Here is a 17796-nt window from a genome sequence, read left to right as displayed (position 1 = left end):
TAAACACATACACCAGTGGCCCTTTATTAATTCTGTTTTTGTATGCAACATTTACCTATATGGTGAATTAAACTGCTTTATTTCATAGAGTAACTTATGATAACAAAGGAATAAGTGCAGTGATCATGTATCTAGCATGTAAATGATGCTCAGTGGAATTACTATGAAGAGGTGGATGCTTCACAAATCAGTCAATGGCCTGTACTCAAAATGGCATGCTTATTAATGAAAGATTTTCTTTGGTGGACATGGTTAGGGTTCTGTCCTGGGCCCAGTGGTGTTCAACATCTTTATCAATGACTTAGATGACAGAATTGGGGGTATACTGATCACATTTGCAGATGACACCAAACATGAATGTGTTATCAGACGCCATTCCTTTCTATGGGAGCTCCTTCCGTGGCGCTTCCGCAGGGATTCCAAAGTGACTCCTCATTTTGATGAATTCAGAAAAAAAGGGAATTCACAGAATTCGCATTCAAGCTCACTTCAATTTCACTTCGAATTGATCTGGTGTGGAAAACCACTCAGATGTCACCCCCCCTTGGCCCCCTGCGTCCTGCTCCTCCATCCCCCTCCTCCTCCTTCATGCCATCTTGCTACTCTGCCACCCTGCCATCCATCCCATCATCCTCTGCCTTCTCCTGCATCCCGATCCTGGCCCCAGCGACCCCCAGCGACCTATCCCATCATTCTCTGCCTTCTCCTGCATCCCAATCGTGGCCCCAGCGATCCCCAGTGACCTATCCCATCATCCTCTGCCTTCTCCTGCATCCCAGTCCTGGCCCCAGTGACCCACTGCCACCTATCCCATCAGCCTTTGCCTTCTGCATCCCAATCCTTGCCCCAATGACCCCCAGCGATCTATCCCATCATCCCCTGCCTTCTCCTGCATCCCAATTCTGGCCCCAGTGACCCCCAGCACCCTATCCCATCATCCCCTGCCTTCTTCTGCATCCCAATCCTGGCCCCAGCGACCCCCTTCCACTCATCCCATCATCCCCCGACTGCTCCTGCATCCCCATCTCACCCTCTCTGCCAACCTGCCACCTATCCCATCATCCCCTGACTGCTTCTTCACCCCGATGAAGGATGACAGCTAAGGAGGGGGCAGGGAAGGAGGACAGAATCCAGAGCCCCACTGAGCATGTGCAAGGGTGCCAATTCAAATTGTTGAACTCTTCGGTGTGGTAATACAATATGCACTCACTCTGCTTTGCTTGAATCCACATCATGTGACATACTTGGAATAGAACTGACTTCGCTTCCCCCTCAATTCAGAAGGGCAACAGAAAGGCAACCAAGTGTGGTAAAGCATCACGTTTTAACCTTAATTCGCATTGCTAGACAGGAGTGACTCTAGATCTGGTGTGAAAAAACATCACACTTTGCATTGCTAGAACAGGAGTGACTGCAGATCTGAGCTGCAACCCCCCCACATGTGATAAGGTCCTATGTGTGAACGGGATCTAGGAGTTCAAGTAGACCACAAATTGAACATGAGTCAACAGTGAGATGCGGCAGCTAACAAGGCCAATGTGATTTTAGGCTGCATCAATAGAAGTATAGTGTCTAGATCAAGGGAAGTAATAGTCCCACTCTATTCTGCTCTGGTCAGGCCCCACCTGGAATATTGTGTTCAGTTCTGGGAACCAGAATTTAAAAAGGATGTTGAGAAACTGGAGCATGTCCAAAGGAGGGCAACCATGGTGAGGGGTCTGGAAACCATGTCCTATGAGGAACGACTTAGGGAGCTGGGGATGTTTAGCCTGGAGAAGAGAAGGTTAAGGGGTGATATGATAGCCCTGTTTAAATAATTGAAGGGATGTCATATTGAGGAGGTAGCTAGCTTGTTTTCTGCTGCTCCAGAGACTACCATAGGAGCAATGGATCCAAGCTACAGGAAAAGAGATTCCACCTCAACATTAGGAAGAACTTCCTGACAGTAAGGGCTGTCCCTCGGAGTGTAGTGGAGTTTCCTTCCTTAGAGGTTTTTAAACAGAGGCTGGATGGCCATCTGTTGGGGATGCTTTGATTTAAATTTCCTGCATGGCAGGGGGTTGGACTGGATGGCCCTTGCAGTCTCTTCCAACTCTAGGATTCTATGAAAATGAGGAAATGTCACATTATCTTCACAGGTTTACACAAGACACTGAAACTTTACAGGCAGTAGAACTCTTATTTTGCATTTTCTCAGATCTTATTTTGTGAGATCTATGTGACATGTCACTTTTGGTTGCTTAAAAAGAAAGGGAAACTTTAAAAAAATCACAGAACTGCACATGGATGCTTGCAGCCAATTTACACATCAGGGCTATGTTTTTCTGACAAAATGTCAATGTCCTGTCACACACATTCAGCATCACAATAGACATTCTATTTGCTCTGGAAAATGTCATATTCACATTATATAAATGTCTAAAATGCTATTTTGGATTTTTGGCTCAGCAATGAAGTCCTATTAGGAGATTGCCTCAAAAATACACATGCATGAGACTGTGTCAAAAAAACAAGTTCACATGTGCGTTCAGATGACATATTTGTTGTGTGTGAACATCTCCACTCTCTCCTTCATATACTGTATTTGTAGACAGGAATATCAGGTTTACGCACAAGACCTTCATTGTGGAAGATACAGATTTTCAAAGGTCCAGTCTTTTGATAAACAATCCCAATCTGTTCCCCTACATCCTAGAGTGACATAGCTCTATTGCTTTACATATAGAAAGCCATAAATTAATTTCCAATTTAGATTTGAAATCTGTACTGAAGAAGAATGTAGGTACTTGTAAATCTTTCCTCTCCCTTGAGATAGGATTTTACCAGTCCTTGAAGTGTTTTTCTGAGAGTGGCCTGGGAAAATTTTTTTGTCAGGATCCCTTGTAATAATATAAGCACTGAGAAGATAGATTTATAAGAAACAAAATCTTTGCTCTTTCCCCACCATCATCTACTCAATGTTCACATATTCTGGAAAGCAAGAGTCTAATTTAAGTGAAAATTAAGCAAATACCTCCTTTTCAGTAAACTAAAGCAAATACTTTGATCTGTTATTTTGACTAACATATAATATAAGATGACATTTACCTTTCTGCTTCTGGGGAATGGGAGGCTGTACTTCTTTTGGTTTTGCTGCTTCTGAAAAATCCAATTTTGTTAGCTTGCAAATATGTAATTTAAATGCAGGTTGGCTTACATCCAAATCTACAGATCATCATTTAAAAGAAAAACCTAGGCCGTGCAGGTAGGGTTAAAAAGCACCTACACGCCTGAAGCAGAGTAAAGGAATATATTTTTCTTCTACCTTACAAATCACCATTTTCTAAGTTGACAGAAAGTCAGTGCATGTGGAAAAAAATAACTTCACTGGCACCACAAGAGTAAATAAAGCTGGTGCTAAAACCCTTGGCAAGCTTAGGGGCTCTTATAAGTCAGGATGTCTTCCGAGTATATGGAGAAAACCAGTTTTGCTTTTGTGGAACGTAAGGAATGGTACTCAGATACCTTTTAAATAACAATTAGAGTGTGAGAAGAACCTAGTGAGAACTGCTGTCCGCTTTAAAACAGTTCTCAGAAATGTCGTCCCCTGGAACGCAACGGGAACGCGATTGGAACACCCGGCAGCAAAGGCGGCATTCCAGTGTGCAGTAAAATGGGGTTCTTGGACCCATCATGTTCCCATCACGTTCCGTGCACACCCGCGCGTGGGCATGTTAGAACGCACTGGGGAATGTTTTAACCCCAGTGTGATAAACTTCAATATTTGATGCTCTATTGTTTTCAAAACTGAGGGTCCATACAGACAGGCCAAAATAAAGCTGCTTCAGGCCACTTTGGAGGTAAATGATATGCACATCTTAAGAGGTGAGAAGCTGCACCAAAGTTGCGCTTCATTCCTTAGGACTGGAGGGTGGCTTTGCCATGGCTTCTGACCTTTTAGGATGCATGCATCATTTAAACAGCATACCTCCAAAGTGGCCTGAAGCAGCTTTATTTTGGCCTGTCTGTATGGGTCCTGGCTTCACATTAATTTTCATCTCAACTGCAAAATGAATACTATGGCCTGTTACAGACTGCCAAAATAAAGCTGCTTCGAGTCTCTTTGGAGGTATGCTGTTTAAATGATGCATGAATCCTAAGAATCCAGAAGCTGCACCAAAGCTGCCCTCCAATGCTTAGAAATGGAGTGTGGCTTTGGCGTGACCTCCGGACTCTTAGGACCCATGCACCATTTAAATAGCATACCTCCAAAGAGACCCGAAGCAGCTTTATTTTGGCAGTCTGTAACAGGCCTATACAATTATAGTTCTATCATTCCACTTTAGCTGCCATGGCTGCCTCCTTTGGAATTCTGTGGTTTGTAGTTTGGTGAGTCACTAGAAGAGCTCTCTAGATGAGGATTCTAAGTGTCCTCCCTAAACTGCAAATCCCAAGATTCCATAGGATGTTGTGATGGCAGTTAAAGTGGAATCATAATGCTGTATTTGTGTCTTGTGAGAAAGGGTCTATTTCTCCCTCCTCTCATTTCCTTATTTTACACAGCTGTACTCAAAAGGTTCTCCTGAGGTTTTTGGACTGCAACTCTCACTAGGTGCATCTACACTGTACAAATTATGCAGTTTGACACCACTTTAAATGCCAAGGCTGCATCTTCCAGAATCCTGGGATTTGTCATTTTATGAGACACCAGCATTTTTTGGCAGAGAAAGTTAAAGACCTTGTACAATCTACAAATCCCAGGATACTACAGGATAGAGCTACAGCACATAAAGTGGTGTCAAATGGCATCATTTCTACGAGGTAGATGCACTCTCAGTCTTCACCATTTGCAGTAGGGTTCATGGGAGCTGCAATCAAAAAGCATTGTAACAACGACATGATGCCCATTGTTCACTTAAATCACCACAAAACTGATGGTTTTCTCATTAGTTTTAGTTTTGTTTTTATTTTAAGAATCACTGCTGAAAAGGACACCATTGCAAGAGTTATGGGATGTCTCTACTTAGAGAACTTAATCCTTTTAAATGTCAAAGGCATGTTTAATCAACATAGCTTCATTTTATCTGCACAGGTGGAACACAAATAAGTCAACCAAAGGGCATCCAAATAGTTATGATTTTATTATGCCTAGAGAATTTGTTTTTTCTAGAAGACATACACTTTATCAGGGGAAAATGCTTATAAAAAAGAAATTCTGTACATTGTGTTGGTTATGTTTCATCATGATTTGTATTTATTTGAATGTTTGTATTATACATATTTAATTTTTAAAAAATATAACGGGGAGGGGGGAGAGGAACAGATGGCTTCTTGTGTGGTCCTACCTTGGCCCAGGTTTGTAAAGAGATTTTCTGGTTTCATAGGTTCACTTCACAAATTTATCATTGTATGGCTTTTAATCTGTACTGGTTTAAAGAATTTCTACATTTCTTTGAGCCCCATTATAATGAAAAAGTTGGGATACAGTTAATAATAATACAGGATCTGATTTAGCTATTCAAGTATGTACTTAGTTGACTTAGGGTGTGCAGAAATTAAACTGAAAGTAAAGACACAGTTTGTTATTAAGTTCCAGGGACTTCTTGTCATTGTGTGCCTTTAAGTCTTTTCTGACTTATAGCAAACCTATCACAGGGTTTTCTTGGCATGATTTGTTCAGAGGGGGCTTGCCTTTGCCACCCTCTGAGACCAAGGAAGTGTAACTTGCCCAAGGTCATCCACAGAGTTTCTATGGCCAAGTGGGGATTCCATTGAACTCTGGTCTCCAATGCTCAAAGTACACCATATTGGCTCTCATTCCCATAGTTAAAGCAATTGGCTTTTTTTTAGCACTCAGATACTGAAAAGCTCACAAACTGTAAATTCTAAAAATAAAGCCTTGAAAGTCTAAAAATAGGACAGCTTTCATTTCTATGCTGCCTTTCTCTCAAAAGGAGACTCAAGGAGGCTCACAAGATAAAAACACGTTAATTTTTTTACAATTAAAAAAAATAGTTAAAATAATCTGGTTAAAACAGTATAAAATTAACATGAAGAATATATGAAAGTTAAAAAAATTACTAAAACACACTCCCCATAATAACTGAAGCTGTTAACTCTTCCCATCAACCAAAGTTTCTAGATCATTTTTTTACAATCCTAGCATAATAGTAGCAAAACAACAAACAAATTTATCATGATCAATTTCCCATCCCATTGAAAAAAATGTGAACTGAAAAAGATATGTCATTTTACTAATCATACTTACCTTTTGCTTTGGCAGGAGATGGAGGCTTCACCTTTTCTTTCGGAGCATCTAGAAAACCATATTAATGCACAATTTAATTAATATTAAATCAATGATTTAAAAGAACACATGTTCATTGATGCAACTGTGGAAGAGGAAGAAATTCCCCTTAGTAAAATGGCACCTGCACCTTCATAGGCAAAGGTTGATATTTTTCCCCTTAAGAGACCTCAGAAATGTCCTGTTCCATTTTCCTGATTTGTGACATAGTTTTAGTTATACAGAGTGGTATCCAACTGCTGTGTTTCCACTGATGGAAGAATTCCATCAGCACACCACAGAGATAATGTGTGTGGGGGGGGGGGATCCTTTAAAACAGCATGGGGCACCCACATGTGCAGGCAGCCATAGAGATAAAAAAAATTAGTCCGATCTCGTACCACTAACTAATGGCTCCTTTCAATAGAAAAATATATTATTGGTCAGGGCCAATAAGCAGGTGTGGGGGAAACCAGGCAAATTATCAGGACCTTGTGATCTGAGCCAGCATGGTATAGAGGTTTGAGTGTTAGATTAGGACATTGGGAGACAAGGGTTCAAATCCCTACTTTGTCATGGGAACCCACTGTGTAACCTTCGGCAAGTCACACTCTCACAGGCTCAGCAGAAGGCAAAGGCAACCCCCCCTTTGAACAAATCACAGCAAGAAAAACCCTTGATGGGTTCACCTTAGTGTTGTCATCGATCAGAAATGACTTGAAGGCACACCACCACCACCACCAAAATAACAACCTACTGGGGAGGGGGGTAACTTTTTTTTCACTGAGGCGCATACCCGATTTTTGTGGCCCTGCCTATTGGATAGTACCTATAAGCTCTATCTCTGTCACCTAAAGAAACTCTCTCCTTCATATCCTTCCATGCTGCAACAGCCAACATATTCCCCTAGAATCTTTTCAAATTTCCATGTCTTCCTTAAAGTCCTCACTAGTTTTTACTCTGTCCATTTATTACTTTTCTTGAACCAAGAATATAGGTAAAACCTGAAATCGTTCATGTGTTCCTTATACTATTAGAATAATGAGAAAGGGCAGAGGTTCTGGCCAGCTGTCAAAATATGATTTTTATCATTAACCACAGTCTTGGGTCATCATAAATTTTCAACAGTTTCCTCCTCTCAAGCTAAAGTAATACATATTCATTGTGGCCTTCAACTATATTCCAAAAGGACCAATTTATCTCCCTTTCTCTTCCCTATCTTTTACATAAGAGATTTTAGGGTGTTTTTTTTTTTTAAGTGGAGGCCCTGATGTATCAAAATGAGTTACATATTCTCAGTCCAGAGTGCAATCACATTTTAAGAGTCTTTAGCCTGGGCATAGCCAGAAAGCCTTGTGAAGTTACACAGGTGGCTTAAGGAGACACCAATGTGCTGTGTAAATCAATGTGCAAACAATAAACAGTATGGCTTTCTCGTCTGTACTGCCTCTGAGCTATTTATTCAATAGAAAGGTGGGGTCTGATTTCCCAAAGATAAATCGACATTTGAATCCAATTTTCTGCCGGATTTTTCAGGGCATTTTAGATATTTATAAAGCTATTCTAAGTGAAACTTTTCAAGTTTTATGCCACTCCTTTTTCCATTCATTTCCCAAAGTCCCTCTCATATAGTGGACCATTGTTATACGCTGGGGTTTGGTTCCAAGATCCCCCGTGGATAACAAAATCCATGTATGCTCAAGTCCCATTAAATATAATGATATAGCAAAATGGTGTCCCTTATAAAAAAATGGAAAATCAAGGTTTGATATTTGAAATGTATACTTTTTGTGAACATTTTCAAACCATGGATGCTTGAATCTGTGTATACAAAATCAGTGTATAAGAAAGGCTGACTGTACTATGCAATCAGAGCTCCATATTTCACTTCAGCTTCTAGAGCTGTGTACAGTGCAATCCTAAAGTTTGCTGTTTAGGGTGAGGCATTTTGAATTCTTAGCTAGACACAGAAGTTAAAATGAAACAGAGTGCTCTAAGTGTGTAGTATGAAAGGGTTCTAAGTAATATAATGCAACTTCACAAAACCCTTACAAAGACTAAGGACAATTGTTTTTGAATATTGATATTGATGAGTAAAGAGACTAAATATCATTTGTTAACAATAAAAAAAATCTAAGTTCTTTACAAGTTCTGTTGTTGCTGTTGCTATTTATTTATTGATTGGAATTATATCCCATCTTTCTCCCAAAATGGGTTATTTTTGGCATTAATGATTAAGAACACAGTATTAAATCTGTGACCCGGTACATACCTCCCTGAAAGTCCAGGCTGCAGGCATCTGGTTTTTCTGTGGAGGGACACTGCAGCGACCAAACTGAGTGGCATCCCTCTGCCCCCCAAAGAACCCGGAAGAACGGGTTCTTATTGAGATGCCGTGCGTACTTCATGAATGCGCCATTGGCACACTCATGATGTAAGCGATGCAAAGTGACAGCTATACGCTGCACGTTACTTACGTCATGATGGCAGGAGGCACCTGCACATTCAAGGGTTCTGGAGCGTGCAGTTGCTGTGCGCTCCGGAACCCTACAATTGGCCAGAGGGTGGCACTTCCTGCCCATCTGTCCCAGGCCAAAGTTACTGATTGTGAATGATGTTGTGGGTAAAGCTCAATGTATAGTTAACAATCTATTCTTTAAAGTACCATTTAATAAATTTGAATAGTTAAAAACTATGGGTCAGATCCAGCATTGTCAGTCTGTGAATGGCAACAGCCTCTGCGCACAGGAGAGTTGCACATGCAGAAGGGCTCTTTCTATGACTCTTCTTTTGTGAATAAAATTCCTTCTGCTTATGGAATGATTACAGTGGATCCTACCTGACAACCTTATATATATAGATTTATTACGATCAACTGATCAAAAATCACAAACATCAATCAATCAACAAACATCACAATAAATCATCAAATTGTAAAAGTAAATAATAGTTAAAATTTCACGTATAAAATTATATTAAAAATAAAAATAAAATTTAAAATATAAAATCATTATAAATGCATGAAATTATTATAAAATTTTAACAGACTAAAAAATATTATGAACTTTTAAGAAACCATCTTAAAAGACCATTGCTGTTGCACAAAAAACTGCCCACCTTTGTTGTTACTACTGGGCACTGGTCTGCCAGAAAATAAGATACATAAAATTCATCAGTTTTTCAAGGAAAACGACTAAGGATTGGATGAATAAAAACCTGACAATCTTCATGCATCCCCACTGTTTTTCTCTACTGTCATTTTTCATGGTTTAATTAAGGACATGTATGTCAGTGTAGGACAGTGGTAGAAATAATGGTGCCTTTGTACTGCAGCTCTAACCACCCTAGCCAACATTGAGAAATGCTGGATGCTGCAGTCCCATAACATCCAAAAGGCTATATATTTACTATTCCATGATTCAACAGATATTAGATAAAATAATTCCAGCTATAGTACAGTGTATATTGGCCCTCCTGGCATTCTCTAAAATCCGTCCAGGCCTGTCAGATCTTAAGTTGGAGTTGGCTGTAACATTCTATTTTGCTTGCCTGAGGTTAGAACTCATTTTGCTTGTACAGTAATTACAGCCCCCTCACCAATGAAGTATATTGTTCAGTAGCAGCTGCCTTTAATGTAACTTGACCAAACCTGGCACTATGTCTGGGCATTTAGAGTCTTCTGACCATCTGTTTTGACTGTGCAAAGATTTTTGCTGTTGAATAAATAACATAAGGGTCAAATTGTACTGAATGTGCTTTCTCCCTGGAGCTGAACTACTGACCTTTCACATGCAGACACCAGTGATGCTTTGGTAGGAATAGATTAGGACTGATATCTTGAAAGTCACACCATCATTTCAGGCCTTCTAGAATGTCACTTGGTTGGAGTGAGAGGATGCTGCACTGTGCTAATTGCTTCCAATTAGCATCTGCCTGACCTAATGTGTCATTTTAAAGGCAAAACCTCTTAAAGGCATTGAAGGGATTCATGCCATGATAATTTGTTGTAGAAACCATTTGCTAAGACAAAACTCACTGGAAAGTAGATGTATAAATATTTTTGCTCCTAGCTGTCTTACATCATCTAGAGCAGAAGAGAGAACACTTTTCTTTCTTTCTTTGATTTATAACCTGTCTCGTTCACAGGGTGGGATGCAAAGTAGCTTAGAACATAATTTAAAAGGTTGCAATAAAAAGTCTGTACACTATATTTATCAAAATACAAATTAATCTAATTATATTTCTGAAATATTATTTAAAACTGATTAAAAGCAATAGATTAATGTCAGCTGCCATTATCTCTGACTACTAGCAATACTGGTTAGGACTAATGGAAGTTGTAGTATAAAACATTTTCAGAGAAATTCCACGCCTACCCTGGCTTCAGTTATAGAAATTCAAGAACAGCTTTGCTGTATTAGGCCTACACTGAACAGTTCTGGCATCTTTGCATGTTATAATGAACTAAGGACATGAAGAATTAATGATACCTTCCTTCCTAAGGCTAAACTACTCATGGCACAGCAAGTTCAATACATGGCATATAACTAAGCTGCTCTCTTCCACCCTCCCCCTTAAAAAAACAAAACAGTTTTAGGCAAATATTTTGTGCTCCTCTTTGGATTGAAAAACCCTGTGGTATAACTATATACGAAGAAGAAATCTCTCTTTAAGCACACCATACAGATCTGGAATTCATCAATCACTTGCCTGGTGGTGCAGTGGTTAGATGCCTATACTGCAGCCACTCACTCACAAACCATACATTTGGTAATTCAATACCAGCAAAAGGGCTCAAGCTTGACTCAGGCTTGCATCCTTCCAAAGTCGCTAAAATTAATACCCAGATTGTTGGGGGCAATTAGCTTACAATTTGTAAACTGCTTAGGGAATGTGAAGTCGAAGGTTTTCATGGCCGGCATCCATAGTTTTTTGTGGGGTTTTCAGGCTATGTGGCCACATTCTAGAAGAGTTTCTTCCTGATGTTTCGCCAGCATCTGTGGCTGGCATCTTCAGGGAATGCTTGCCTGGAAAAAATTGGGCAAATCACTCCTGCATTCCCAGGCTCACACAGTGTGTGTGTATGTGTCTACACACACACACACACACACACACACACACACAATTTTTTCCAGGCAAGCATTCTCTGAAGATGCCAGCCACAGATGCTGGCAAAATGTCAGGAAGAAACTCTTCTAGAACATGGCCACATAGAATGAAAAACCTGCTTAGGGAGTGCTTAAGTGCACTGATAAGTGGTATAGAAATGTACTTGCTACTGCTATCTATAACTTCCACACAAAGATCTCCTTCTTCTTGTCTATGTTGTGTGAAGCTGATTTTATCAACCAATAATGTACAAGTAAGTCTGATTGAGTTCAGTGTGAAGATTACTTCCAAACAAGGCTGCAGTTCTACCTACATTTACCTGGAATTAAATCTTACTGAATACAGGCCTAGCCTATATTTCCATATGCATAACTGTACTATATTTTTTTGACACTAGGTAGCTAGATGTTCCAATAATGCTCCATGGGGATGTTATATTTAAAATTATAAATATATTGCACTTCAAAAGAGTTAGGTGTTTAAATGGTCAAAGCAAGGATTTTTATCCTGTCTTTCTGAAGTTCTGAGAGCAATCTAGTCTCAGTCACACGTTCATGCCATTAATATGCTGGTGCTAGACTACCGAACAGTATTAATATTATATTCAGTGGTTGATATACATTTTAAACATTTCACAAGTGTTCAGAAAACAAAAATGTGTTTCTCCCAGGTTAAACATTTGTGTATGATCCTACATAACAAAACTACTATTTGATAGTTAGTCATTTTTATTAGTTTGAGAAAATTATGACTTTCAAGTTTCTTTCATTAGTTGTTTTCAGTTGCATTGTATTACCTTTGTCCTTCTTTGCTGCCTCATGCTTTGCTTCTTTTTCTTTGACATGTTCTGGAAAAAGCACATCACAGGTGTGTTAATTTTTGGAAGAATGACAGAATTTTAGAGAGAAACACCTGCCACACATACCCAACATTCTTTGCAAAAATTTCCATAGCAAATTTTGATATGGTATATGTTCTCATGGTTCAAATTTGCTTGCCTGAGACTAGAACTCAAATTTTATTTACACACTGAATATCATATTTGAGTGTAGTTAATTATATATTTGAAATGTCATGCAAAGACCACCAAAGATACATGAACAATTTATTTCATTATTATATGTGAATATTTAAAATGTAAAAGCCAATGCTATACTTTTTCAAATTTATGAAATATAATACGAGTGTTTTTCGAAAAAAAGAAAATAAAAAAAGCAAAGCACCAATAATTTCAATTGCGCATCTACAACAAAATAAATTCCATAGCATGAAAGATAGTGCTCAAGGCTTATAGTTCCATTGAAGCAGTGCTGATAAGAGTGGTACATTCACTACTATGCTGCAAAAGTTAATGATGAATTCAAACTAACAGGAAAATAGTACAATATAAAAGTTTCAATCCAATATGGAATAAATCATGATTTAAGTCCATTGGTTTCAGTGTGACAGAAACACAGTTGTATTTCCATGAATGAAAGAGCTCATTTGATTCACAAAAGGGACTGAAATGTAGTGGAGATTCCTTCTCTACAGGAAGGGGAATGTGATTTTCTCTTTTTCTGAAGCCCCAACATAGCAGCACCTCCAACACTGTTCCATGGTAGGATGGAGGTCTGCAGGAGAAGAACCAGTGAACATCTATCTATCTATCTATCTATCTATCTATCTATCTATCTATCTATCTATCTATTTTTTAATATTTTAATTCCTCCAAGGTTGTTGTTGTTATTATTATTATTATTATTATTATTATTATTTTCTTTTCTTTTCTTATATCTCCCCTTTCTCCTAATACAAGGACTCAAGAGAGGCTCATGAGAACTCTGGATCAAAACCAGTGACCTGTATTGTATATGCCTTTGCAATAAATTATGATCATAGACTGAAACCATTGGTATAATCAAATTCTACTGTAAATAATAACGTTAAAATTATTTATGACATTTTAGTTTTTGATGAAAAATCGCAGAGGCCTGATCTACTCCACAGTACATTCCAAACCTAAGTATACCTATTTGGAAGTAGGTCCCCATGATTTCAACTTAGCTGTCTTCAAAGTATGCTTTTTGCTCAAGGTGCTATTGCCTTTATTTTTCCCTTCATGAGTCATAATTTTTAAGTGGGTCTTCCTAATTATTTTGGGAAACATCAGTGTTTAAAGTCATGGAATGCTTAACATATTGATTCAGAACCCTGCTTATAATCACTCAAAGGAAATGTGCATAGCCGTTACCTTAAAAAAGCTTGATAGCAATATTTCAAAAGAAGTCATACTGATTACATGATCTGAAGAGATCAAACACTTTTGGAGTCTGTTTCATTACTGATGTTGCCTGAAATCCCAAGTGATCTGATAAATCAAAAAAATCATTCAGGAAATGTTTCAAAGGCAAATGTCATCTTCAGGAGTAATTTAGCATTTGTGATAGTGCCCTACAATCATAATAATAATGTGGCTAAAGGATGGGAAAGCCAGGTGCAAAAGTAGTTTGATAATACAGCATTTTTACACAGATCTTTTTCTTTTCTTTTCCTTTTGACTTTCTTTGTCTTTGGTATGGTGGCAATGGGATATTTTGACAGTAATCCCTGGTGAAGCCAACAGTTTTGAGGTTTCATTCAACCAAAAGGAACTGCTAGGATTACCATGCTTTAGGCATGAACCTAAGCATGTTTACTTGGAAGTAAGTTCCAATGAAATAATTTTAAATTGCAGGTGTGACTGGAGACTTCTATGTCACTTGGATAGTGAATACTTTCCAGGTTTTGACTAGGTGTAAAGGAGTTATCCAAGGTACTAAATCTATTTGGGGGATAAGGTTCAGCTCCTTTAAAGCCTGGTTTAAAGCCTGGAGTGAATTCATTACTCAAATAACATGGTAGCCACCAGTTGCCAGTGGTAAACTGTGTAACTCTGTTTAGGACAGGACATACAGGATCTTAAAAAAAATTAAACTGTATCATACTTCCTAAACTCATATGAAAATTTATGTTTAGAGGCCACAAACATGGTGTCATGGCTACAATGAATGGAATCCTGGGATTTGCAGTTTGGCAAGAGCTCTTTTGTCTTTCTATAGAGAATTCCAAGTACCTCATCAAACTGCAGATTCCAGGATTCCACAGGTTAGAGCAGTGACCGTGAAAGTGATTTCAGACTGATATAACTTTAGTAAAAACACAGCCTGGGATTTCTTATTGAAGAATATCAGATCCTTGTAATGATCACATAGGGAACATCACTCACTTTCTTCCTTTAACTTTATACAGAAATAGAGTTAATTATTTGAATGTGAAATGAGCTCTCTATGTAGATTAGGGCACAAACTTATCAAAATTTTAAAAATATGTGTGCGCTGACATATTCAATTTGTATTCTTCAAGTGCTGGTCCTTACGTAGCCAACGAGACATCATCCACACAGAAAATGAAAGTATTAGTGATGTTTGCAGAACTACACAAACAGTGATAAATAGCTCTGTTCAGTGACCATGACTGAAAAATGTATGTTCCAAAATTTCATACATAAAAACCAGGACAGAAGAAGCATTCACTCAGCTGTCCCCCTGCTACCCACACTGGTCAAAGAAAGAATCTCCTTTGTATTAGGTGGCTTTCTTGTACAGACTCACAGTTTCATGAAGGGGTCCACAGAGAAGGCTTTATGAGAAGGGAAAAGAGAAGCGATGAAAATTGTTTGTCTTGTGGCTCAAGGATTCCTTCTTTTATCCAATTCCCTTTCCAACGAGCCTGATGCAGAACACCCAGGCATTCAAGAAGTAAGCAGCCTTATTACTTCATTTGGTTTGGAAGTAGTGGTGGTGGCTTTGGGGCAAAGGAGGGAATGAACAAACAGCAAGAGAATGCTTGCTCTGTCTCATTCATACCCCTTCCTCATTGTTGTTGCTTTACGTCCCAATCCCTTCCCCCCTGGACTATTTTTTTCTTGCACTTTTGCACCTTCAGGGAACGTGAAACTGCTAGGAAACAAGCTGCACCAAAGTATAACATGGTTGCTTATATGCAAATTAGTAAGTAATAACCTAAATGTTACAGATCAGAAGACATACTGTACACAAGTTGCAGTACCCACAGTTTCAACTTACCTGACGTTTTGGTTCACAGAGATTTTAAATGTTAAGTTCTCAAGCATTGTTGAATAGGTTCTAATATGTATTTTTGTGCTATCTGCTGATAAAATGACATTAGATATTACTGTATCACGTTATTATTTTTAACATGTGCTAGCTTGGTGTACAGCATATTTGTTCACGGTGTTGCATACATTTCTGGTAAATAATGAAAATGAAAGTTTTGTTTAGTTGTTTATGTTGTAAGAGATATTGTATTTCATGCCTTTGTAATGTGCTTTTTGAAAACTTTCTTGCCCATTGTTTAAAACATTTAATATGTCATTCTCTCTATGTGGTGTTGTTATTTTTTTTTGTACAGTTCTGTTGTACACTTTGTTTTTGAACTTGTAATATTCTAAATAGTAGGAAATGTAAAAAATATCCTGCAGGACAATTTATTAGATCAATGATATACATAAATTAATCAACAGTGTTATATGGCTTACTTGTTTCTTTGGGTTTTTGTTTCTCTGCAAAAGAAGAAATGATAAAAAGTAACAAACCATTAGTTCTTAATTCATAAAACAGCTGCTTTCTAACTATAGGAAACAGTGGACCAGAATACAATCTATTGACATTAATGGGTAAAATTCATCTGTTCAGATATCAAATTGATAATATTTTCAGTCTAATTTCTTTGCTTCCTACTGGTTCCTCACTCACCAACACCCAGAAAACATTCATTCATGTCTACATTTCAGTCACCTTCAATCAGTTATGAAGTGGAAGTAGATAAGGGTGTCACTAGAGGGGCATGGCAGGAGGGATGCCCCAAGTGACATGACTGCTCTCCAGACATCTACCTTTTGACAGAAAAGGGCTATGGTGTTCACCTGCATCCCTTTAAAATGCTGAAGAGATGGTGTGAGTGGGGATAGGCTCAGCAAGAGGCGAAAACAGAGGCCTCAGGTTTAAAATATAAAATTTTCAATTTTAAAAAAATATTCTTTACAAACATCATGTTTCACCAATTTTTCATTTTAACCACATGAAACTATGTACATGTAAATTCATTTAGGCTGTGCTTATGATATTGTAATTTAAAAGTATAATTTTAATTTTGCTAGTTGTTTATGAAACAACTTTTGCCATTACATTCAGTGATATATGGGAATTATGATTTATGAGTAACATTAGCACAAAGACCTAGATTTACATCCAGAACTGTTTTGTATTCACAATAGCTACTTATGTCATGATTTTGAAACTATTGGAATAATCATAACTACTCCCTCAACTTAGGGGTGAAACAGACAGCCTTTGGCTGCTCTGGCTCCGATCGTGCCGGGACAATGGTAACTGTACAGCCTGCTTCCCAAGCAGGATGCCACCAGAGGTCCCAAACTGACACCTCCAGGAGCAGGTTATCTCTGCTCCCTTTTACAAGGTCTTTTAGCCTCCTGGTGCAGCCCTGGCACAGCTTCTGTCACTTTGGAGCTGTGCATCATCAAAATACCACATTCCCAAAGTGGCTGGAAACCACTTTATTTTGCCTGTGTGTTTTGGATCATCCTTTACCAGGCATCTGCTGCATGGGAAGAAGGAGTTCCATTTTGCTAGTGACCAGAGCACATTTCCAACAGGTTTGGAAGGAGGCTATGGGAGGGGGTCAGGGCAGGAGAAGTTACTTAGTCACTGATACAGAATTCTGGTCTACATAAATAAAATATTCTCTATCACCTTTTCTCTTTTTGGTACACTTAGTTTGTATTCATCTAAGCATGTAATGGGTATACAGTCACCCCTCCTAACTTGCAGATCTGAAATCCATGCCCTTGAATATCCACTAAGGGGCAAACTCCGCTATTTTCAATGAGGTGCACATCTGGCATGCACTCACGGGGCACACACCCCATTCAAGTCTATGGGGCTTGAATATGCATGGGTCTCCATTTTTGCAAGGGGGTCCAGAACAGCTCCCCAACGAAAATGGAGGGCCAACTGTACTTTAGAAAAGATTTACCTTGTACTCCAACTCCAGTGGACTTGGGACTTTCTTCCCCTCCTGTTCACTCCCAGGAAGGAAGTGGAGAATCAGTAACTCTAGCAGAAGCCTTAAGATCCAGTAAAGAATTCACCACTGGATCCTGTTCTTTACTTTTTTGTTTCTAAATCTTTTCTGTTACAGTGATCCATGAATCTTTTATTTTCTACCTCTTTTAATTTTGCATGCTGCTTTAGCTCTATAAATAGAAAAGTGGTTTTAAGGCTGCAGAAGGTAATTTTAAAACTGTAGTACTCACTAATGTGGACCCCTTGACCTCAATGTGTTCAAGAATCATCTGACAA

General features: G+C 38.7%; 1 protein-coding gene across 18 annotated transcripts in view; it reads right to left on the bottom strand.

Annotated features, from left to right (window-relative positions):
- Positions 1-17796, bottom strand: part of TRDN (triadin) — a 256474-nt gene that overhangs the window by 48107 nt on the left and 190571 nt on the right. For all 18 annotated transcript variants that reach the window (XM_089530463.1, XM_089530465.1, XM_089530466.1 and 15 more), the window contains 4 exons: positions 15954-15977; positions 12171-12221; positions 6248-6295; positions 3088-3138 (listed from right to left, as the gene is read on the bottom strand). In XM_089530463.1, coding sequence (XP_089386589.1) covers positions 3088-3138; positions 6248-6295; positions 12171-12221; positions 15954-15977 — 174 coding nt within the window. The remainder of the gene's footprint in view (positions 1-3087; positions 3139-6247; positions 6296-12170; positions 12222-15953; positions 15978-17796) is intronic.

This window comes from Sceloporus occidentalis, unplaced genomic scaffold, assembly GCF_023333645.1.
Source record: "Sceloporus occidentalis isolate IW3139 unplaced genomic scaffold, rSceOcc1.0.p SCAF_6, whole genome shotgun sequence".
NCBI lineage: Eukaryota > Metazoa > Chordata > Lepidosauria > Squamata > Phrynosomatidae > Sceloporus > Sceloporus occidentalis.
Note: the sequence above shows the minus strand (reverse complement) of the source record. Positions and strands in the feature narration are given on the sequence as shown.